The sequence below is a fragment of the Tinamus guttatus genome, unplaced genomic scaffold (assembly GCF_059628265.1).
Source record: "Tinamus guttatus ecotype Peru unplaced genomic scaffold, ASM5962826v1 Tinamus_guttatus_pri_ptg000411l, whole genome shotgun sequence".
Taxonomy (NCBI): Eukaryota; Metazoa; Chordata; class Aves; order Tinamiformes; family Tinamidae; genus Tinamus; species Tinamus guttatus.
In genome coordinates, this window is record NW_028288945.1 from 369,008 (window position 1) to 394,055 (window position 25,048).

A 25,048-nucleotide genomic window follows, 5' to 3' on the forward strand; every position below is an offset into this window, starting at 1 on the left:
CATACAGCTTCCTATATTTCGTCACATAGAAGTGCTGTATTTTGGTTATACGCATGGGTTGAGGAGATCCCAAATATATACCAATTACTAAGAACATGCAACAAGAAGTAGTGAGTATTTACTAATATGTGTTAGCCACTGATTTCAGCTATCTCACTATGTCTGTACACCTAGAAAAACTACAGCGGGAAAATATGTTTATAGCACTTAAGAAGCCCTTTAAAAAACAGGAAGTCTACAGACTTGCTGATACTGACACTGCACCTACAGGCACTGCACTAATAACCACAATAACCACCAAGCATGAGCTGATATATGTTTACTGCACATTAGAATATCAGAGCAAAGTTCAAATAACGCTGGTCAAAGGAGGGAGAGAGAGAGAGCGAGGGGGGCAGCAAGACCAAAACTGTGGTGCTAAAACAGGGAAGTTTATGCTTTGACTTTCAAAGGATAGACTAAAAATGAAAAGGAACAATCACTTAGTCGTGTTCTCATTATCAACAGAAATGATGGCAGGGATGAATTTTAAAATGTATCTGCAGAAAGACTTTTGCACGCTGTAGGGGTATTTCCCATAAAAGCCAAAGGGAGCTATGTGGAAGTGTTTAGAAGAAAAAGCTGAGTTCCAAGGCATCACTTCCCAGGCAGTGACAGAAAATCTTGTGCTGTGTTACTGTGTAGCCTTCCTCAGACCAAGTTTCACTGAGCATGAATTTTCATTTTAAGACTGCATAAACACCATATATTTCTGAAGCAAGATACAGCAAGATATTTCTGTAAAAAAAGGTTTTCTCATCTTCAATTAGAAATCTTGGATTTTTAATGTTTGTCTTGCTCCTGAGAGTATCCCACAGATGTTTAGGTTAAATCAAACAAAATTAGCAAAATATTAGAATACGCAACTCAAAGAGACTACCAACTTCGGTAAATGAATAGCTTATACAGGTCTATTCTAATTTAAAGTAAAATTAGTCAAGAAAATAAGGATGTTAGGCTAACGATGTTTTCCTGTTTGGGTCCAAAATACAGAATAGATCTATCTGTGCTTATCAGGATTTACTATTTGTCTGAATACAGTAACACAAGCTCTTCCAGATAAGCTACCTATAGACATTCCATTTTAGACTTGTTTAAAATTAAGTTTTCATTTATCAAGATCAGTTTAGCCCATAAATCACTTATGCCTCAAACTCAGCACACAGGAGACAATGCAGGACTAACCACTACTTCAAGTCTCTCCCCACTGTATAGTGGTAAGATTTTTCAGAGACTCAATCAATGAAATGATCTATCATGACAATTGGTACAATAATTAACTACAGGCCTAGGGCCATTCCTGCATCTTGAGCCTGTCACTGCACATGTTGTGTCCTGTCCTTAGACGGAATACCAAGCTAAACAGACCTTTAGTCTGATGTTGTGGTATCACCCTCACACATTCAGTATCATTCAATTTCGAAAAAAAAAAAAAAAAAAGTGTAACCATTCTAGTAACACATGGAGAAGATAAGGGCAAAACAAAGTAGGTATCAAGACCTGCAAGCCCTTAGAACTGGTCTTCCCTAAAGACTGGCTGAGGGGATGACAAGCTCCAGAGGCTCTTTCAGAGCATTCTGGTCCTCAGACATTCTTTATGAGTGTCACAGATCCACCCCACAGCCATGCTAAAAAAACAAAAAAAGAGAGTGAAGGAAGCGGGGGGAAAGGCTCCACGGAGGAGGATCAGAGACCATGATATACTCCAGAAGGAAGAGATTTTGTAACGACTAGAAATAAGCTCTAGGAGGAAGACAGGTCTTCTGATACACTAAAAATCTTAATAATAACATGTGTTTGGCAGCCAAGCAAGATCTATAAAGATAGAAAGCATAGATTTTGATGCAAGAATAAGTATTACAGAACAGAGGGTAATAAATCTTAATCTCCATGTATTGTTACCATCTAATTTCCCAAGATTAATGGTGACTCCAGTTCTATGGCACCCTACGGTGTCTATAATGTTTTAAATGATGATCAACACCAATGATAAGACTATAAATCACTTCATTAGCTCAAGTTTTATTTCAGTCGTCACGATGCTATCTTACCATGGATAGCGTGGACAATGTTCACTTTAAGAGTGACAACCAATGCCAGCTTTTGCAAGAGACTTGGAAAGTCACAGGCTGTATACTTAAAAATATTATCACTGCCTCCCAAGCCAGACCACAGATTCTCTTTAACACTGCACTGAAAGGCACTTAAAACATTTGGAGGATAACTGAACACATCTGTCTACAGATATTTAACCATCTTGGGAGATTTTCTCCAAAAATTATTTCTCCAGGACATTTCTGTTGGCATCCTTAAATAACTCTCAAACAGCAAGCTCAAGAAGGAACTTGACAACACAGCTAACAGTAGGCAAGCCTAAAAGAAAACGGATTCACAATCCTGAGTCTTACGTACACTACCCTGAGAGCAAGAAATGAGAAGCCGCCTGGAAGAATTGCGGAAAAGTCACAAAGCTTAGCTATTTTATACAAAGACAGCTAGATTAACAGCTGCTGTTTCAAAAAGAATGATCCTAGAAAAGCAGAAGTTCAACTCTGCCCCTTGATATGACACCAAACATTCTGGAAAATTACTGGAGTGCCAATCTTAACCATTTATTGCACTACTGGTATGAGGTTCAATTATTCTTTAGACGCCAGAGCAGCCAAGCACTGAGAGCTAAAAAAAATCCCAACTCTGATCCTGATTGCATTTCTAGCAAATCCTGGACAGAGAAGCATTTACAAGCTCTTTTCTTAGGGCAGTGTATGCCATATAGATTGGAATGAGAAAACCAATCAACACCGAACTTCCAGGACATGCAATATGAAGCATGTTATAAGGACTGTATGCAGGAAAGGCAAAGTTGAAAGATGAACACACTGGCAGAACTAAAAAAGTAATGGATTAAGTTTTTTTTTTTAAATCTGACCCTTCTAACTGTGAAAACAGGAGTATGCAAACCAACACCGCCTTCTTACATTTGCAAATACAGACAATCTACTGCTACCACAGCTTTCTATAAACAACAGCTTGAAGCTGTTACATCTGTGACTAGTTTCACTTATACTACACTGAGTTCCTGCAACACTGCACTGACAAAAAGCTGCAGAATTAAAGCTGTTGCTTTCCAATGTTGGTGGTGACTTCTTATCTTTCATAAGAACTTTAAACTGATATGTTATAGGGTTCAGGGCACTTGCTAAGTTTCAGTGGTTTTGCAGTTTTAACAAAGTGAAAAAAAAAGGATCTTTTTAGAACACTGTGGGCAGCAAAGGAAATGACAAAATCAAAATAATTTAATCTGTAACTTCCTGAAAAGATAATTTAAAGGAAAAACCTAACTATTCAGCACAAAGAATGAACCCAAACTGAAAACAAGCAGAAGATTCTCCAGTAAGGAGGAGCAGCCTCAAAGGAATTAAGACATGGAAAGTGGAGAGGGGAATGAAGAAAAACACAACACTTTCCCTGCAGCTCACAAAATGTTCTAGAAGATAAAAAGGAGGGTGTGGAGGAGAAGATGAAACATCTGTCTTCAAGGAGCTTCATCATGTAGAAGGAAGAGGTGTTATACCAGATTATGGGACCAAGATAAAGGCTGAGAAAAGACAAAACTATGCACTAAAGTCGCAGCATAAGACACTGTTAGGACTTTCAGTGACAAGATATTAACAATGGAAAACAAAATATATTTCCTGTACATAAATCACTTAAGGGTTTTGAAATTCTGGCATTTAACGTAAGAGAGCATCCATGTACAAGTCGTCTTGTTCGTTCTTTGCTCGGATTCAGTTCAGCTAATGGAATAAAGACGTGCAATTTACTAAAACAAGACACTGACCACCAACCCACTATTTATGCCTTCCTCTGCAACCACATTTTTTAAAGAAAAAAAAGTGTGACACCAAGTATTACTCTTCTGCTGGAGCTATATATTGAACAGACACAGCTGCTGCGGTCTGGACTTGCTTTCGTCTTCTAACTTCTCTTTCCTGTTCTCTGGGTTACTCTGAAAACTGATGGTCAACCTCTTAACTGTAACTGGAATCAAGAAAGACGGGCTAGGTTTGTGCTCTCTTTTTATACTTAGGCCAATGTTTTTAATTTTCAATTGAAAAAAATGTTATTATTTATTATTACTTTTGTATTAAGTGAAAAATTAGTGCCAGTCTTTCAGGGAAATTAATTTACTTTTTGAATAACCTTTCTGAGTTCTGAGGCATGAAGCCTCCCTGCTGCACTAATACACACTTTCATTCGTTTTATTTCCCCAAAACGATAAATACAGTGTAAGCACAAATATATTCTATCTTTATTACTTGATTTTCTGTAACATATTTTGGTCTACTATTGTAGGAAAGCAAAATCATTAATACAACCAATCAGTACTACAGGATACTGTGGGCTCTTTGAAATACTTTTTAGACGTGGATAAATATTCCTTACGTCCACTGCACTTTGACACACTGCTTCTAAAATTCCTGCCGGCACCGTGAACAAGGGCGAGCGAGGGCCCGCGCGGCCAGGCAGGCGCTCCGAGCTAACGCAGTAACCTCGAGTGCGCGTGTCCCACACCTACCTGTTGATGTCACCGCGCAGCTCTGCCCCGCGCTCCCAAATTTCGCTATCGCCAGCGGTCTCCATACGGCTCCACCGCTTCCCGTCGCCAGCACCGCGATCCGCGACCCCCGCGCTCCGCGGCGCCGCCGCCGGCCGGGCCGAGCCGAACAGAGCCGAGGCGGGCCGGAGCGGCAGTTGCGGCGCCACCCAGAGGCGGCGGCGCCGCCGTCCCCTGCCCTAACGGCCCTAACGGCCCCAACGGCCGCCCGCGGAAGAGGCGCGCGGCGAGCGGCGCCTTCCGCCCCGCGCCGCGGGAGGAGTCGGGGGCCCGCGGCGGGCAAGGGGAGCCCGCGGAGGCGGCGGGCGCCCGCTCCCCCTTCCCGCCCGCCCGCCATTTCGCGGCCGCCGGGGGCTCCGCTCACCTTGGGGAAGGTGCCCTCCCGCCGCGGGCTCTTGGGGTGGTCGAAGTGTCCGCGGTCCAGCATCAGGTAGAGTGAGAAAATCACCACGCAAAAGATCGCGCTGCCGAACACCGTGAACTGCCGGCTCAGCTTCATCGCGGCGGCCGCCCGGCACGGCCGCGCGCCGCGCTCCCGGCGCCCGCGCTCCGAGGGGAAAGTTCTCTGCGCGGGCCAGGCGGCGGCAGCCGGCGCCGCCGGGGCTCCTGCGCCGCCGGCCCGCGGCGCGGGGCCGCCCCGACTTTCCTCGGGAGAAGTGCGAGAAGTTGCCCCCGCTTCGGAGCCCGCCGCCGCCGCGAGAGGCGAGCCCGGAGTTCCCGCGGGCGGATCGGCTTCTTCGGCCGGGCAGCGCCGAGCAGCGAAGTGGTAGCAGCAGCGTCGCGGGGCCGACCCAGCGCTGCTGCCGCTCCCCCTCTTCCCTTCCTCCTCCTCCTCCGGCCGCTTCGCCGCCCCTCTCAGCCGCGCTGCTCCTCCTCGCTGCCGGCAAGCGGCGCCGCAGTCTGGCACCTCCTCCTCCGCCTGCCGCCGCTCCGCGGCCCGGCGCCGCCGCGCACACGCTCAGCGGCGGAGCAGCAGCGCCCGCCCGGGCAGCGCCACCGCCAGCGCCGGCCCCGACCGCCGCCGCCGCCGGGGCGCCGCGCGCTCCGCCCCCCGCGCGCCGAGGCGGCTGGGCGGCGCCGCGGCCGTGACACGCTCCGGGCACCGCCCCCGCCCGCTCCGCTCCGCTCCGCGCCGCGCCGGGGCAGCCCGCGCCGCGGGGGCGGCCGCGCCGCCTCCCTGCCTGCTCCTCGCGGGCGGTGGCTGCAGGGCCCGCTAACGGCCGCCCCTAACGGCCGCGTTCGAGGCGCGAGGCGGCAGAGAGGGGAAGCGGGAGGCGGCTGCAGGTCCCGCCGCGGCCGCTTTGGGCCGGGCGTTTTGCCGCCTTCAAGGGCAGCGCTGCCCTGAGGGCTCGCGGCCGCCTTTCGGTCCGGGCTGCCGGCCTCTCCTTCGCGGTGTCCGGCTCTCAGTTCTCACAGACCTCATCTGCTCAGGTTTGAGATTTTTCATGCCTCCTGTCCACTTCTCAGTGGTGTTTTGGGGAAGTACTTAGTTTAGGAGCATTAGTTGTTATGAGAATTAGAGAAATAAAGCATATTCTAGCAGTACGTGTGCCGTTCTTGTCTAATAACTTTCACCAGGAGGCTCTGCCACCCCAATACAACTCCAAGCAGGGCTGTATGTGTTAAAGTCACGGTTTTTTTTTTTTTTTTTTTTTTTTTTTTTTTTTTTTCTTACGAAGATATTTAAACTGTAGTACTGAAAAGGATTTGGCTGATGAAGCTCTGTAGGAGACAGGAAACATATATCTTTGCTAAGTTTTCCATGTCTGTCATATGTTACACCTTCTTGAAGGCTTGATTAGTAATACCTTCTGCCTTCCCTCCTTCCACAGTCCAAAAAAGTTAGGCGTTTAGGTCTGCTATTTCAAAGGCTGTATAAGGCTCTTGCAGTTGCTGGGTTTAGACGTTATAAGCCACTGTGGTGTGAAACGCAAGGCCAGAAAAAAACTGCTTTGCTAGTGCCCCATATTGACTGCATTTAAGTTCAGGAAGAGAAACTTCTAATACAGAGGAAGGAGAAGTAGGGGCAAAGGGGAAGAGACGCCGATAGAACAACTTGGGGAGGGAGGGACAAAAGCTGAGGCTGATCCTGGGTGCAGGGAAACCAGGAGCCAGGGCAGGAGGATGAAGGGGATGAGGGGAGCGAACAACAGTGGAAGGGAAAGAGCAGCGGAGGGTGACAGGCAAGAGCGAGGAAGGAGCAGAAGGGTTGGCAGCAGGATCTGCCATGAAACACAGGAGCTCTGAAACCTAATGTTGGCGTGAGGTTTAGCAATGAACTGTAAACGCATTGATTTTACCTTTTCACACTTGTTTTCTTCCCCCTCTAGTGGCAGATCCACATAGGAAACAACAAGCTTCTTTTCCTGTTTATTATTTTGTTAGTGGCCTTTGGGTACTTTTGAATCCAAAAATGCAAGTTTGCAGTAATTTGGGTAAAATGACATTTCTAAATTCTTTTCTTTAAGAAGGAATATTCAAATCTACAACAAAACAACACTCACTTTATTAAAATGACAGTAGGATTTATTGCATGGTATTTTTAGGGTTGACTATAAAGCCTCTGTTCATCTTTTTTGCTTTTGCATATAGTAAATGTTAATGTATGATCAGTCGTATTATCTTTCCTCTTTCTGTGTGGAATATTTGGTTCATTCATTAAACAGGGAATGGAGGGCCTAGAGGGGAAGAAAAACCAGCATTGTTAATAGAACAGCTATCTGCTTTTCTTGTTTAAAAAAAAAAAGTCAGAAGCTGCTTAATGAATGAGACAAGCTCTGCAGACAGCAATTGTCAGAAGTCTAGGACAGCAGATGTTGCCTTAGACAGTCATATTCTGTTCGTGTCTCTGTTAAAGGGTGATATCAAATCACCCAATCCAAAATACCCACAGAAAACTGGTAGGGATTCTTTGTTCCTCTTCTGAGATGTATGTGATTTTCATGGCAGAAATGTGCAGAACACATTTGCAACAGGCAAATGGAAGCAATGACCTTAGACTTTCCTCACAGGATTTTGTATAGATGAAATCCTTAATGTATGTAATAAACCAAGATTTCTTCAAACACCATTAAAACCATAAAAACTCTCTCCTAATGTATGTATGTGGGAGGGAACCTACTCAGGATATGTCTGGGCATCTCTATTACTTGATTTTCTAGGAACATCTGGGCAACATCTTGACAATCTTTAGTATTTGGTTTTGCACCCCTTCTTATTCTCGTGGTGTAACTTAATATTAGATATTGTTAGATATTATATGTGCATTTGGTACATTGTGGTATTCTAATGATTAGTAGCCCGTAAATAAGAATGTATTTTCAGTGGAATGAGGAACTCAGCCAATGTTGTTTAAAACTAAACTGTTTAATCTAGCATGAATATAATCAGTAGTATCTAGTTTGTTTTTCCACACTGAAAATAAAAGAGTGGAAAAAGTACAGTGCAGTTTTAAGATTAATGTAGGGATCACGTTCACCTAGAAATGTACTGCCAGATCCATTTTTTTTTCCCTCAAGTAGAGTTAAGATTCCTTTGTTAGGTGCCTGAATTATGTTATGTTGTATAGGGGATATGCAACAGGAGTTGCTCAGTTGCTAGGGAGTTGTATAGGGGGTCATTTTCAAATAAACAATGTTTCCACTTCTAAAGCGTGGCTAACAGATGAAACGGTGGTGTTGACCACTGCTATCACCTAGCCATGTTTACTTATAGCTGTGTGTAAAAGTAGCTATAAACACTATTTAAAACACTTAGTGTTTATAAATGCATAGTATGTATAAAACATACATATAAAAACATATATATCGATAATGTTATATTTCTGTGTGTGTACACATGCCACATTAATGTCAATATTATATACATGTGTACACACACTATATACCAAAACACTTAGGTCCTTGTCAGAAAACCCTCTTTGAACCTTGGCCTTCCATTCGCCATGACAGTAATAGTAATTTTGCCATATGCACTAGGCTGCAATATAGAAGGTGAATTTAGCAATGATTCTAACCCCTTTTGTTTTCATTAACTGCATTTTAAAAAATCAACTACATTTTGAAAGGGATGCAATCTTGGTATATCTTGAGTGTTATGTATGTGCTTTTTATACCCCTTTAGGTTTAGGCAGGAACCTGGGTACTGAGGCTGGAACAAGCCAAGGAAGTGCAGGGCCAGAACTGCAATCACATAAAGTCATATAAAGAAGTTAAATATAGATGTCTCTTAAGCTGTAGACAGGGATTTTCTTAGATCTCAATTTCAGTGATGTCAAATTTGTTTTCTGGATGTAGCCTCTAATAGCAAGCAGAGGAGACTAGATTTTCATCAGTTATTTTCTTACTGACCACGATGATTTTATCTAAACTACGTTTTTCACTACATACTGTGGAAACTTTATCTCGGGCTATTAAGAAACTGCACACCACTTGAGCTCTGTATCTGAAAGGGTCTACCACCCCAAAAAGGAAGAAAACAGCAAAAATATTACACAGCAAAAATATTACACAGATAGAATTTTTATACCTCTCTCAAATGCATTCTAACTCACAAGAGTTTATAAAGCTGTAAATTTTGTAGATATTTATATTGTAAAAAAACTTCTATGAAAATATTTATTGACAGAATTTTGTTTCCACACTATTAATAAATTACAAAACAGTATTTCTATTATAAGGTATATATCACAGAATCACAGAATGGTTAAGGTTCCATGGAAGGGACCTCTAGAGATCATCTAGTCCAACCCCCCTGCACACACAGGGTCACCTAGAGCACATGGCACAGGGTGGCATCCAGGCGGGTTTGGAAGATCTCCAGAGAAGGAGACTCCACAGCCTCTCTGGGCAGCCTGTTCCAGTGCTCTGTCGCCCTCACAGGAAAGAAGTTCTTCCTCACATGGAGATGGAGCTTCCTGTATTTGAACTTGCACCCGTTACCCCTTGTCCTGTCACCAGCCACCATGAAGAAGAGCCTGGCCTCATCCTCCTTACAATCACCCCTGAGGCACTTGAACATGTATATATATAGTATGTATATATATCTTTTCCTTTTTCTTCATTTTGTAAAGAAAAAATATTTCAGGTGGGGCAATGTAAGTGTACCGTCGTGATATAAAACCATATAAGATCATTGGTTTGGAAAGTAAATGAGCAATAGTTGCTTATTTGAAAGCAGCATCTCAGTATCTGAAAACAGTCTCAGATATTTTGTATGGAACATAGAAATTCGGCAGCCTTTGCAATTCATCCTAAGTCATTAAAATTTCACACCTGCTTCTTAAACTGTTTATTCATTGATGTACATCCTTATTAGCGACAGTTGCAAAACACGTGAAGAAACTGTTACATAAAAACACAGCATATTGTCTTTGAAGAATGCTTTTATTCCTGATCATGGTAAGGAGGGCTAGGACATTTTTACTTTGCCTTGTAAATGTCGCTCAGTAATGTTATTAGTACATTCTTTAGCTGTTGTGGATATTCAGAAATCTTCTCTGAGGCTTGCCTTTCTTTGTGTGTTTTTAATAGAACCTGGGAAGTTGGGAGGAACCTGAAATGTGTAATTATTACAGATACTACGTTTGATATATTTAATAGACAAAAAAATGCATAAGTGAGAATAATTCACCTTTATCATAAGCTGTCTGCAAGATTTGAGATCCTCCTGATACTTCTTTGCTTTATTCCAGCAGTGTTAAAAATCTCTATTCTAGTAATGTAGAGTTGATAGAAATGGACATAGGGAGGGACAGTTCTTAGTCTAATATTCTTCAGAAACTTAGCTTTCTTGACCAGCCATTCCCTCTTCTCTTCCCCACCGCAGTAACTTTTCAATTTGTGGATGAAGTAAATTACATTTCACAGGACGGAGTCCTAAAAAAAACTTAATTTTGTAGACATGTAGTGAGAAGTAGTGGCTGGGCTACAGTCTTCTAGGTACACACCTTTGCCAAGAACATGTGTTGCTCAGAAAACATGTGTAACTTGTGCTGTCTTTGGCCAAAAAAAGCCATGGGGCATAAGTGGAGGCACAATGAGAGGAAAAGATGACTAAAAAAACCTATAGAAAGGAAAAAAAAAAAGTGAATTGGAAATATAGTTGGGAAGAAAAATGGGAAAAACAGAGAGGATATGGAGGGGGGGCAAGATGAAATTGTTGTGAAAGAAGGTGTTTAGGATTTGGATACAAATCTGTAGAAAGCCATACTCCATTAGTTGTTCATGGAGTAACTAGATTTTCTTTGGTTTACTACAAGTTTCCCTCTGCCTTTTCCTTCCTTTCAAAATAAGGAAATCCTAACATTCTTGCCTGCACATTTTATTTTCATTTTATGTGTTCTGAGTGTCAGATCAATCACTTTTATTTAAATTCAAATGAAAAGTCAACCAGGAAACAGCTAAGCAGTGCCTCATTGCCTGCTATTAATATCATATTAGAAGTACTTGCTAGTCCTTGGTTTGTTTTTTTTGTTTGTTTGGGTTTTTATTTTATTTTGGTTTTTTACGTGTAAGGGTTCAAACTGCAAAAATCAATCACTTTTCCAAACAGACAGGTTATTTTTCTCGAAAATATTAGTAATTAGTGAAGCAAAGTAAGGTTTTGCTTTCAACTTCATCATATTTCATTGCTTGTTCTTGTTTTATAACTTTTGAACTCTACATTTGATCATTTGATTGAATCTATCTCTAGAATCTTACTGATTTTAAGCAGATCATTAGTATGCATGTGTTTAAACATTTTGATGACTTTACAATTAGTCTGAAATGAACTAGTAGAGATCTTGGAACACTGTATGACAGAGGTAAGCACTGTAGAAAAAACAGGCATTTATACTTCCAGCTGAAGTCTAGTAGCAGACATGTAAATATCCATGTTTCTTTAAATTCTGCAAGTACAAACAAGAAATACAGAACAAAGGTAGTAGGTTCAGTTTTGTTTGTCCTTCAAATTTTTGTAATGCAAATTTCTTCTTTTGGCCTTTTTTTTAATCTATTTGCAAAACATACATTTCTGAAAAAGCTTTGTGTCATATGTTGGCATACACTTATTAAAAATCTAAATTGCTGCAGGAATTTAATTTTTATGACATACTTATGTTTCTCTCAATGTTTTTCCCCTTTTCACTGAACTAGCCTTCAGTTGCTTTTAGAGAGCAGGATTTAAAATATATGTTTAGAATTTCCTTCTTTATTTAACAATATGTTGCGTGGAAAGGAAAAAAATGCTGTGGAATTTTTTTGTAAATATTAGGATTTTGGAGAAGTATTTAAGTACAAGGTTAACATATATGCTGACAATCAGTTACTTCTGTTCTGATATCCTGATAAGTAACTCAATCATTATATTAATCTGTTATTGCCCAAAATTGTAAAACACAGAACAAATCTGTGCTAAGTGTTTATCTATCTTGGCACCTCAAAACAGCTATACAGACCATTCTTATAGATCAAATTAACATTATACGTGATCATTTTCACCAGGTGTCTTGCATGACGCCTTTTTCTAAGCTTTTTCATGAACCATATATCCAAAGCTGTGCAAGATATGAGTTAGTATTGAATTTATCTTTTACTAGTAGATGGACATCTTGCCCACCAACTATAACACGGCCTTTTCTCACCTAGAGCCTGGAACTGGAAAATTCTTAGTGTTCCATGGAGTGAGTCAAAACAGATGGACCACTGGGGGCAGATAGCTTCACAAGTGTTAATTTAAAGAGCACAGCATGACAAAAATCAGAAAGTTACATTTAAATATCTGAAAGTAAGCCAGGACAAGCCATATGTCTGTAGGTCTGGCTGAATGTGTGTGAACCCACATGCAAGCATACTAAGGTTTTTACAGAGTAATAGTATGTCATTCTATAGTAAGGAACACTCAAGGTTTAAATGACAAAAGAATTGTTGCAGGACGAGCAAGTATTAACGATATGTCTTGTCGTTGTACAATATGTGCATGTGTTTTTACAAAGTGAAAGTTGTCTCCTTTCTTAGTGTATCAAGTCCACGCGTTTAACTATGTGGTCATTCTCTTGAAAAATATAGTAATAGAATAAAATAGTCTTTGCTGTAAACAGGGCAACTGTAAACAAGCCTTGAAGAATTGACTGAGTTGGGGAAATAGCTAAACTTCATAGAAAAAAGTCTTGGGGAGCTATTCCAGTGTCATTCACTTCTCAGAAAAAATAATGATCAGAGCTAAGGTTACATTTCCAAAATAGCAATAATCAGTCATATGTATCGTTAAATGCAGGTAGTAAGTATCATCTCTGGAAAGCACAAAAGAAAGGTAATATTTAATGAACGATAAAGAATACATTATTAACTTTTGATTAGATGTTAGAATAGCGGAGGGGGGGGCGGACACCAAAGTATTAATTTCTACTGCATTGACAAAGGAAGTAATCTCAGAATTATCTGCAAATTGGAAACTATACTGGGAACTGCAAATCTTTAAGTGTAAGTACGGTTAAAAGGGAATAAAGCAACAACTGATAGGTAGAGTTAATATTTTGTATGAGCAACATCAAAGTAAAGAGCCGTGTCTCAGGTACATTATAAGAAACCACTTAGAAATATCAATTTGAATTTTAAATTAATATTAATGATTATTAAAAAGCAAATAGTTACAAAAATGTTCATCAGAGCAGCTAATGTGTGCTTTTCAAAAATGATGATTAGAAGTGTAGAATTAGTACTAACTACTACAGTAAGTCTGTTTTATCATTGTAAGTCTAGTTACAGGAATAAGTGTGGTAAAGCAAGCTTAACCCTGTCTGTAAAATATTAACAGTATAATCTGATCGTTTGACTTAGTCCCTAGAGTGTAAAAAATGGGTCAAATATCACGCTCATCTATATTCTTGTAAAGGTTAAGTGTACTGACTACAGATAGGTATTATTACAGTTATTTTAAGGAGCTTGACTTCCCTACTGGATTGTGCATTATGCTTTTTAGTTGCTTCTTGTATGTTTGTGTGAAGCATGATCTCTTATGCATGTTTTGAATCCACAAGGCTTAAACCATGTGTTACAAAACAGAACTTCAATGTATCCGCAACTCCCTCTCACGCTATGCAGTAAAAGGCGCAGTAGCCCAGAAAGGCCAGAAGTACATTTGGAACTGAATATATTGCTCTGCTTTGGTGCAGTTGGTGCAGTGCCTTGGTGAATGTGTTAGTATATAAGCATATGTTGTTTCTTGGACCACCATCATAGAAAGTAACTTAATTTCTGCAGAACGTATAGGGGTTTTTTTTGTTTGTTTTGGTTTTTTTTTTTTTGAAAGAGATAATTCACTGTAAATTTAAATGCAAGCATCCCTAAGAATATGTCAGGTGGTTTCAACATCTCATATACCAACTAATTAAATCACTGCATATATCTACAAATTACTTTTATTGGAATAACATTGACAATATGGAACAATATTTGCATATTGTATATACATTGTTGCCATTGCCTTTTGAAAACAAAGCTTCAAACTGCAGGAATGTGGTATGGAATACTTTCAGATGATGTTCTTACTTTTTCCTTTGATCTCCTTTCAGTTCACTTGAAGTGTGCATTGTGAAAAGAATACTGCAAATCAGCTTCACTTTGTGAGAAATACCTTTTTCTCCTGGTTGTTGCTCTTCACTGTAAACAGTCTGCAGGCAAGAAGGTTTTGAAAAATTGTCATTCATATATGAAGCTCTGTACAAAATAAATACAAATTGTATGGGTAGGCTTGCCTAAAAAGCTCATACAATTGTAAAAGGAGAAGACAGACAAAAATCATCTGATTATATCACTTCAGACTAAGCTAGTCTTTTTTGCCTTCCAAAACCTGCGTAGTCCAATTAAAGTAGCTTTTTTATTTTATCCCGCCCATCTCACACATGTAGTAAAGATTGATTCTTAATGAACAAACCAAGCAGAATATTATACTAACCAAAAGGATGGAAAGCGTGTTCCCACCTGCTCCACCATCCTGCCACGTCCCCCCACCCCTTTGGCAGAAAGGGAATCTTTCTGCACTTACTGGACACTGCTCTAGTCTCTTCTTTGGTGTTGAAGAAGGCAGTAGCACCTATAATGCTTTTGAACTGGCTGAAATGTTAACAGAGGCTTTTGATGTGAATGTGTGTGTGTGTATGCATGTGCAGCATAATGCAGTGGATACTTAGAGTAATACTGTACCAAACAATACAGGTGGTTAAAATAATACTAACAAGATGAGAAAATGAAGTTGTTATATGTTGGAAAACAGAAAAAAAAATAGACATTTCATTGTAAAGAACCTTGCAACTTCCTCCACTGGCCCCTTTTCATGTTCTGTTTCAGTTGCAAATCTCCCTTTCATATCTCCCTTTCCTTCTGTGCAGGAACACCCCAGCACAAGAACTTTGTGACCTGTTAAAATGTTAGTAAAAGAAATCTATGGATACACGCTACATGTTGTTACAGGTTTGTCTGACCCTTGTAGTTATCTATGCTGTGCAGAGGCACCATATTCCATTGCATTGTTAAACCATGTCCTGTCACTATTCGGAAAGAAAAACAAAGATTTTAGCAAGATTTATTAAGTTCTGATTAGGAGTACCCCACAGTTCCTGTGGGAGACACAGAAAGCAAGGAGTTTGCAGCATGATGTCCTCTAGTAATAGTTTCAGAGCTTTTGTTTGAAAGCAGGAAGGAAAAGCTAGAAGGATGCAGAGAAAGGGGCTGTACTGTTGGCCGTACAGAATACGTAACATTTATTTTCTTATCATTTTGCTTCTTGTTTGATTCCCTGTAATTTAGTAAATAATAAGCACCATTTTCCCCAGGCTTTGGCATCTATTAGCCTATCTTTCTGGGCATTAATCTGGCAGGTGTCTGTCTTCTATCTGACCACTCATTTTCATTATTTTTGTAGGACCACGAAATCTTTGTTATCTTTGCTTCTCTGTTAGATTTCTTCATATTTGTCAGTATATTTGAGAACTATAGAGCAGAATGATATTCATGATTGCAATGTTCTATTAAAAAAAATCAGGAATCAGACTAAATAAAGAACCGTACTGACATTTTTGAGAAAATCTTACTCTGTGATATAAAGATTTAATAAGTGTAATGTATCCCACCACCCCAGCATAAAATAAATAACTTGTAATAAAAATATATTTTACTGAGTACTGCAATTCTTCTCAGCCCCAGTGGCTTTGGACAATTGATTATCAAATGGCATTAAACAGGAATTGCCAAATAGTTGTGATAACATCCTGACAGTATATCTTGCCTTTTCTATTGTTGATGTCTCATTTCTCTAGTCAGAGATTAAGTAATTCCTTAGCTTTTTCATCTCTCCCTTCTGTGAGGAAAAGTGTGTGAATGATAGGAACAAAATTCTCTCTCACTCTCCTCTTTGCCAGAGGCAACAGAGAAATTGGCTTCTAAAGCTTTTTCCTTACAGCATGCTAATTGTATCACAGGTAATCACATGCCTGTCAACATGACTATGTTGACTCTGTTACCACATGGCCAGTGTAAGCAAGATATTTACAAAACTCATTTGCCACTCTCTGTGGTGATGGCAGGGATACAGGTGTCAGAATTGTGTAGTAGAATTCACATTCCATCATTTTATTCTTTCATTTTTAAGACCTAGAGTTGATGTGCATGTTCATGCTTATCATCACACAAGGAAACAGTTCAAATCAGAAAAAGTAATTTCACGGAGGTCACACGTTGAAGATACTGATCTTTGTCACCGAAATTATTTAGACTAAGATCTGATTTTCGGAAGGGAAATATTTTTTGAGGCATTTATGTTGTTTAATTCTGTGTTTTGTAACTTTGTATGTTTTACTGCTAGAAGGCAGTGGCAGAAATTGCGTAGCTTTATTAAGGGGCAAAAAATGGAGATGGAAGAGCTTGATAAAGTATCTTAGTGAATGAATAGGAATATGTTAGCATGCAGGTGTAGATCGGGTATAAAATTTCTACAAAAATTGGAGCCTCTTTAGCAGACGTGACCTCTTAATGACAGAAAATTTGTGAGGGCCAAGCATGGACTCTGAACTTTTCTGTGATTAAAACTAAATTAAGAAATTTTTATGAGGACCTTGCTCAGCACGTTAATGCCAATGTGCTCAGATGGGAAGACATTGTTCAGTGAAGACTGGCAAAGAAGACTTCAGATCAGATAGATTTTAGACAATTTTGTTTGGCGAAGTAGCTTTAGCGGTTCACATTTGCACTTTAAGGAAGCCTAGAAAACCTATGCTGCCCTTTGGATGAGGTTTTATCTTGATCTTTATCTTGTCAACTGGAAAAGAAAGGTTTTAACTATATGTCAACAAAAGTGCAGAACAGCAATAAACTGTACCTTCAACAAGTGCCACAACACTTAGGAGCTTTCATCAGAATACGGTGGAATGGATTGATGATTTGTGATAGCATTATGGATAACCATTAAAACAATGTTCACATTTAAATGTTTGAACTGTAGGGCAAGAGTATTTTTGATGTTTCGTGTTGTACTGTGACTATTTTCATTTAATACGCAGTTTATGTGTGTCTTAAAACTTAAAGACTGTCTCTTAGCTATTGTTGAAATTCATTGACACTGAGACAGTTAATGCATTAGTTGCCATATTTTGGTGAAAGTATATGACATAATTTAGTAAATTGTGACAAAATAGCATTAGCATATTTGTTCTTTTTAGTATTTTTAGATATAAATTATATAGCAGATTATTAGTTTAGTAATCTTGAGTACTTTGGATTATTCATACAGCATAACATGGAGGCAATTTTGAAATTTCATTTTGTGGTTTTAAATAAAGATTTTTGTTAGCATTTGAAGTAGATTTAAAGTGGTACTGCAACTATCAACACTGTATTATAAGGTAAGTATTTGAAAACTCTTCTGTAGCTGAAAATCAAGTGTCATTTGTTTCCATTTTTAGAAACCATAATGAATCTGCTACTATCCTTTACTAAATAATACAGTAATAAGCTTTCAGTTATTTCTGTGACATATGCTAAATCTTCACATAATTTTTTGGCAAAGGACTTTGGGGAATCTCATATGATAATGAATTAGTGGTTTTGAATTTCTTCTCACTTAGCAGGAAGAACCCCTTTTAAATATTATCACAAGTGATTCATTAGTGTTACTAGTGATACCGTTTCCAAAAAAAAATTCTTAGATGCGAAAGAACAGTCTTATTCCAGAGTTGCTTTCACAGTAAGCTGAGGCAGCAGATCTTTGGCTAGATATATTTCTTGACAGAACAATTCTCTTTTCCTGTTTTTTTTTTTAAGGATAGTTCCTGGTTTCTTTTTGTGTGTTTTAATAACTAGAGTTATTTTTTTTTACAAGTGTTATTTTGACTGGTGTTTGAGGACTCACCTACCTATCTTTGCAGAATTTCAACAGGGTGAAACTCACTAAGGTTTGCTGAAATATAGCTAGTGCTGAGTGGGAAGTGAGGTCTTCAGGAGCTGGATCTGCACTGGTGCTAGCAGAATCAGTCTTGCTGTTTATTCCATTCCTGAATTCCTACCACCTGCCGTGAGCTGCAGCACTAGAGATCATGATGTTGCATGGCCTGGCAATCACACAACTGAGCAAGACTGCAGAGAGAGATCCAAGGGAAAAAATAATTAATTAATTAATTAAATAAATAAAAGTCATTCAGATAGATTCATGAGTTTGATTATCCTTTTGATTGAAGAAATGTGTACATAGTATAGAAGTTTTCTGCCCAACTACCCTGTAAGTATGGAACTTAGTAAACCTCAGAGTAACTGAAGAACCAATCTTAAAACAGCTTAATTTTTGAAATGGAAAGAATTAATCAAAATTAGAAAAAAGAGAGAGAGAAAAAAAATGTTTTAGAAGTATTAGGAACAGGTTATTCTACTTTTCCCCCAGAAGTTGAAAGTCCTGACCTTGTGCAAACCCTTGTGTCCAAAATGATATGTACAATATTTGTTCTGAAACTGTTAAACTTCTAATAAAAAGAGACAAATTTGGCAAATCTTACGAACACTCTTCTTCTGACGCTGTTCTCAGTGATTTGTCAATAAAAGAGCAACATCTGAAATTGTTTTACTGCTACCTGTTGTTATGATCTAGAATAACTCTTAATGGAATTTGGTGCATGGACCAGTCACCTTTAATTTGGTAAAGGATGGAAGCTATTAAGTTCTTTTTATGAAAAAATAGCTGAATAAGTACCACCCAAAGTATAGCTTTAAGTAGGAACATACATAGGAATATACAGAGCCTTGCCATGGCTCATTCTAGTACCTAAGTGAATAAAGAGCCACGAAAATATTACTATTTTAATGCAAAGGGGAAAAAAAGAAAAAAAAAAACTTTTAAGCCAGATTTCCATGCAGATGGAATAGGGCTTCAGCTAAAGGATTTTTCAGTTGTTTTAATTTTAAAAGGCATTGCATTTCACAGTACATCCTGAATTGCTGATAAAATAAGAAGTAATGTTTCAGTTAAAAAATAGTGTGAGTGGTAAGGATCATGACCTCAACTGTAAATGTCTAGATTTTTAATCATATTACCAACAGGTCATTTCCATTAAAAACAGGTCAGATAGAAGGAGACAGAATCTAGTATATTTATTTATTTACGAGGAATACACAAAGTAATTTTTGAGAACTTGGAATGAATCAAACAAGCGAATACTTCTTATTTTATCAGCAATTCAGGATGTACTGTGAAATGCAATGCCTTTTAAAATTAAATTATTCTTCAATTATAGAAATAAATTTGCATGCATCTAGAAAGATTTAAAGATACACTGTAACTGTTAGTAAAGATATGGTCAGCGAAACTGCGTGCTGCCACAACCATGTGGGAGTCAGGAATTTATATGCTTAATATATGTGTTAGAATAGCTTTACAGTTGGATTTTTTTGTATTGGTAATAGCAAGTGAAACAGAAGGGAGATCTTTTAGGGAATATCAACAGCTTGAAAAATGAAGTCTGAACAGATAGCTGATTATTGATAGCTTATTTTTATTATTATTGTTGTTCTTTTCGACATCTCACTTGTTAATATGAATCCCTCTTTACTCACTAAGAGTAAATGTCACAGCCGTGTTACTTTTCTAAAAGAATTATTTTAAAAATGTAATCTTGCAGCTTGTAAAAAAGAAAAATAAATCTTTTCCCTCATCACTGTTGTCCATTTGCTCTGAACATCAGCAGAGTCAAAGATTATGGAATCCAAATAAATTTCCCACATGTTGACGTCAGTCTGCTCATTGCTATAAAGACTGAGCATTCTTTTAGCACTGTTTGTATGCATTCAGTCCTCCAAATAATGCTCATGTATTTACCAGTGAAAATGAAACCTGTTCCTCTGATGAGACTTCTGTTAATATAATTTCACTTATGCAATGCCTAAGTGGACAAAGAATGGCATCCTTGTATAAACAGTACCCCAACAACAGGCCGTCAATGTAGCTATTCCTGTAGCAGCAATTTCTTCAGTCCAACATTTTAATTCTGCTTCCTGGGACAAAACATGGTTGAAAGCCAGGCTGCCCTCTCCCAGCACAGCTTCCTGGGAGTGACACCTGCTCCAGCGCCCTTTGGTGCTATTTTACAGTTTAGGGAAAATCTCCTATTTCCTTAATATATACAGGAGAAAATTGAACCAGCGATAGTGTGGAATTTTTGCATGAATGGGAGGCAAGAGGCCCAAAGGTACAGCATGGGTCAATACCTATGAAAGAGAGAGGAAAGGCAAAAGACTTAAGAAGAGTAAGGAGGAAAAAGATCAGTCTGATATAAAAATGACACTGAGGTAGACTTTTTTATGTATTCATCTTTGATGATACATTGAAATCCTGATTCCTTCTTATCAATAGTAGTGGACAGTGCTGTGATCTGAACTGTGATGTGTCCTTGCAGTAGTGCCCATAGAAGAAAGTGTTAAAACTGCAAATGCAAATTAGCTTGAGAGCAGGGGTTAAATACTTAGAAATCCCTCTGGATACGATAAAGAAGAAATTAGTGTAGCTGTGATGCAGAAGTGGCTGCTTCATAAATACAGACAGCTTGTTTTATCCAATATTTTTCCAGCTTCTTCTCAAGTGGTGTGTGCTTTCTTGTTTGAATTTGGACATTTATTTTTCCTTGTAACATGGTATTTCATAGTAATCAAAAATGAGCTATATTTTGCAGAGATGCTTGCTAAGTAGTTGTTTTATGTTATACTGTAAAATTAAGTGGGAAAGATAGATCCAGAATAACTCCAAAAGATCTTGCATCCTTCAGAGCAATGGACTTAAATGTCAAGAGCGCACTATTGATCAAAATATCGGCAGGCTTACAACACAGGAGCCACTTGACAATACAGACAAAAATTACTTCCGTCCAGGGTTATAGAAAACCCTTCATCAGGTTTTCAGTCTTCCTCAAAGAGGTATACCTATTATCTAACTCTGGCAGACAATAATAAGAAGTGCTATGAATAAACTTACTGTCAGTTGCAATTATGCACAGCTTGGGCTATCAAACAGCAGACAGCAACCTCGCAGAAGTCATTCTTTTACATGTTGATAACCTGACCAAGCTGTACAGGAGCTGAAGTCTGGCTATTAATCTGACACAACCAATAGGTATCCGGGGCAGGTTCCACTGCTGCTCTATTACTCAGTGTGCTATTAGGTAGCTGGATCATAAGTGCAGCAGCCCCTTTGCTGGGGTTCCTGTCTGGCATCCGAGCTGATTAGTCATGTGTCCCGCTCTGATCTGCCTCTAGCTTTTTTTTAGATCACTGTCTCTCAAGCTATCTCAGGACTTGCCTTGCAGTATTAAACTGCCAGGATTACTGGCAGTTAACCTCAGTGTATTTGGCTTTTGGTTCTTGACCTTAGGTTTTGTGACTGCAGCCTTTACCTCCAGTCTTCATTTCAGCAAAGTCAGACCAATTGATGTAACAACCTATGCCTTTGTTATCATCTTGTTATGACACTCTGAAAACATAGCATGTTAATACTTTGTCTACTTTAATGCTATTTTCCAGAAAATTCTAGCTTAAGAAAATTCTAATGTGGTTTCTTTATCCTGTGACACAGGAAGATGACAACGTTTTCCAAAGCAATTCCCCTTTTCACACTGTGGCTATTGCATTCTGTAAAATCTCCCTTCTAAACCTACGTTGGCCCCTTAGCAGCATATTGGCTATCTCAGATTGCGTGGAGTCCAAACGCAAATTGAACTTCTTACTGTCAGGCTTGGCACTCAGATATCCCCTGGGTCTCACAAATGCTGCAAAATGCAATCACACAGCAATAGTATCAGGGATATTTTCTGTAATAGCAACTGTCCTAGAAGACATCTCTAGCCATTCTTCTGTCTTCCAGAGACACACACGGCAACTTGCACTGGATAGTTGATAGTTGAATCTCATTTTGAAAATACCTGTTGTCTCTCTTGACGCTGTCATTTTGCAAATAGAAAAGTACTTCTCACTTTCTCAAGTTATATGAGATAGTCCCAGCACTCATGTAACTGGCAGCAAGACATGTTAAGAAAGAAAAGTGGTGCTAAAAAGAATGGAAATAGAAGAATTTATTTGAATTTTGCTGAAGTACCCTGATGGATTTGGTGGTGCTATGCTATATATCAATTCTAGAATGTGGAGGAAAGAGAAGTCATAGGGTATTGTATCTTGTGCCGTCGCAGAACACAGAAGGAGACGCTTGGCCAAAGTCATATGTATTTTGCCCTAGACTTTTCCTGTCAAGCTTACCTGGTGCATGTGAGAAAGGTGGCCAGCTCTGATTTCACTCTTCCAGAAGAACTGTACTGGCTTCACTGTGTCTGTTAGTAAAGCCCCCTAGATAGCAGACAAGCTGCTCCAGGAGTGATATATATTATGCAGGCAGCAGGTGAAAGAATATGAATGTTTGAGATTCTTTCCACCAGTGGTGAGAATCCACTGACAGAAGTAAAAAGTTGGAACTATTGGGCTATTGCTAAATTCCTTTCATTTGTTTCATAGCTTTTGTAATGTGTGTTCTGAGAGCATGCCAATGAAATTATGCTATCTGATGAACCTAAACAAGGTTTGGGTTTGCCTTAATAAAAATCTTCTGTAAAAAGCAAACTTAATCACCTAGCTATTTAATGCCTAAAGCAAGTTTCTAAGGAGATATGAATTAACATATTTATCTTTCTGAAAGTCTGGTGTTTTGAAACAGCAGGAGTGTCTTTGAAGGAAGTGATGTAGAAATAAAGACTATACTGGTATTTAAGGTTTGGAATTGAGGCCATGGAAGGTAAGTTAGCTATATCACATTTGCATTCAGAGACCAATCGCAATCCGGTATGTCTGTACCTCTGCTGCAGCAGCATAGTTCACTACTGATATTAAGCTTTTACACATTTAAATTAACTTCTGAAAACAGAATTGTGTTTTAAAAGGTCAGCAGAAATGGCAATGTCTTGCAATTGAGACTTCTGGATGTTATCCAGATAGAGTGACTTTATGACATGATAAATAGCATCTTGCATTGACCCAAGTTACTTTTGTAGGTTTTATAGGTCTTGCTTAATAAATTGCGGTTATCTTGACTATTTATTTTGCTTTTTGTCCAGTTTTCAAGAACTCTTTACCAAGAAAGTAGGTAATAAAGAAAGACCCATTCAGTACTTGTAAATAAGATGGACTTCCATGGATGGAAATGTAAAAGAGAGGTCAAACCTTCCACCAGTATCTATTCCTCCAAATATAGAAAATGACTTCTGTCTTTCATCTGGTTTTGCTCTTGTTCTGTGGATAAAGAAATGGAAAACAGGAATGCTTTAGTCATTATTTTCCTTTTAAATACATTTTTACTAGCAATGCTGAATGTATTTTCTTTGCACTGAATTTATTATGGGTAACATAACAAATTAATGTCTATGATATGGATCTAAACATGACTACAAATTTATTCTCATTTTTATGAGCGATGTTTGCCTAATATCTCTCAAGCAACTATAAAACAAATTCTTTTGTGTTCTGATATGTGTTACATATTAAATCTGGACACTAATGATTTAGAAAATCAAGAATGGTAGGATGGATACTGAAGATATGAACATCTTTAGTTTTACTGGAGTTAGCCACTTACATATACTGGTGCTCAGAATGACTCTGGCTGTGTTCAGCTAGATTGAGTAATTCAGACCATTCTTGGGGTTCTTTTGCATGTAAGTCATAAGCAACTTGATCATGCAGATCATTCACAGAAATTAGTTTAACAGAGCATGAAAGAATATGTTCTTTTTTTTGTTGTCCTTTTTTTTTTCTTTTTATTAGAGGTCAGTTCTGTCAAACATACCCTTTTAACCACTTCTTTTTTCCTTTTTTTTTTCTTCAGAATTTGATTCTAAATCGAAAGAGAAATCAGGTTTTTTTGGAGGAAGTTAATTCTGACTTTCATTCCATTTGTTGTTATTCTCTCTTTAGCTTTGCTTTACTTCAAAACTAAACAAACTATGCCATAAACTCAGACATCATGTACTTAGTAAGAGTTTCAGCCAGAGTTAGGAATACCCTATAAAATGGTATATGGTATAAAATACCATATAAAGCTAGTGGAAGAATGATGGAACAGTGGTTACTGAACAATAAGAGACCCACACAATTAGTGTAATTAGGAGTTCATGATGCTTAACACTTTCTTTTTGGCAGGTGGCTTGATTCAGTTTCTGAGGGGTGTAATGGAAGTGATCATTATTAAACCTACAGCTATTTTAAAGTTTACAATTGTAGCGGACACGAGAAGGCCACAACATGTAGTTAAGCCTTTCTTAAATCCTAATCTTACCAAATTACCATTGGGTACTTTAAATTATTAAAAATACATTAGGTTCAGGATCACACTGAGAAACAGGATCAGTAGTGGAGGTCAGCATATTCATAAACATTTAGTCATATGTATGGCAAAATGGAGACTACATGGAGAAAACATGATAAGCAAATTCCACTAAGTCTATTTTTGTCAAGTGATAAAGCGCAGAATAACAGGAAAAGTTCACAAAAAAAAATCTTGGAGTATAACAAATGGATCATAATTCAGAAACCAAATGAACTATCAAGACACATGCACTCAATGATGAAAAAAGCTCAAAATGCCCTTTCACTTCAAATGGACTACAATTAAGGTTTGGAAAAGGGAGAATGTGAGAATACCAAGTCAGGATTCAGGGTTCCTCAGGACTAGGATAGAGTCTGTGGTCAGAGGGTGCCCACAGCTTCTTCCTTTTTACTCCCTCTGTGTAACGGACTCTCAGGAGCATTAGAGCTCCTCTTCAGCTGAGGAAAAAGGGTGCCTGGAAGGCAGGTTTCACGGAGGAGGGAGAATGCTTCTTTATTCCTCTTGCTGAAGGCTGGA

At 38.9% G+C, this 25,048-nt stretch overlaps 1 protein-coding gene across 1 annotated transcript in view; it reads right to left on the bottom strand.

Annotated features, from left to right (window-relative positions):
- The window catches only part of MAN2A1 (mannosidase alpha class 2A member 1), a 115,433-nt gene extending 110,246 nt beyond the window's left edge, over nucleotides 1–5,187 (bottom strand). Inside the window, exon 1 of the mRNA XM_088531371.1 lies at nucleotides 5,022–5,187. Coding sequence (XP_088387497.1) covers nucleotides 5,022–5,156 — 135 coding nt within the window. The 5' untranslated portion in view covers nucleotides 5,157–5,187. The remainder of the gene's footprint in view (nucleotides 1–5,021) is intronic.
- Between the last annotated feature and the right edge of the window lie 19,861 nt (nucleotides 5,188–25,048).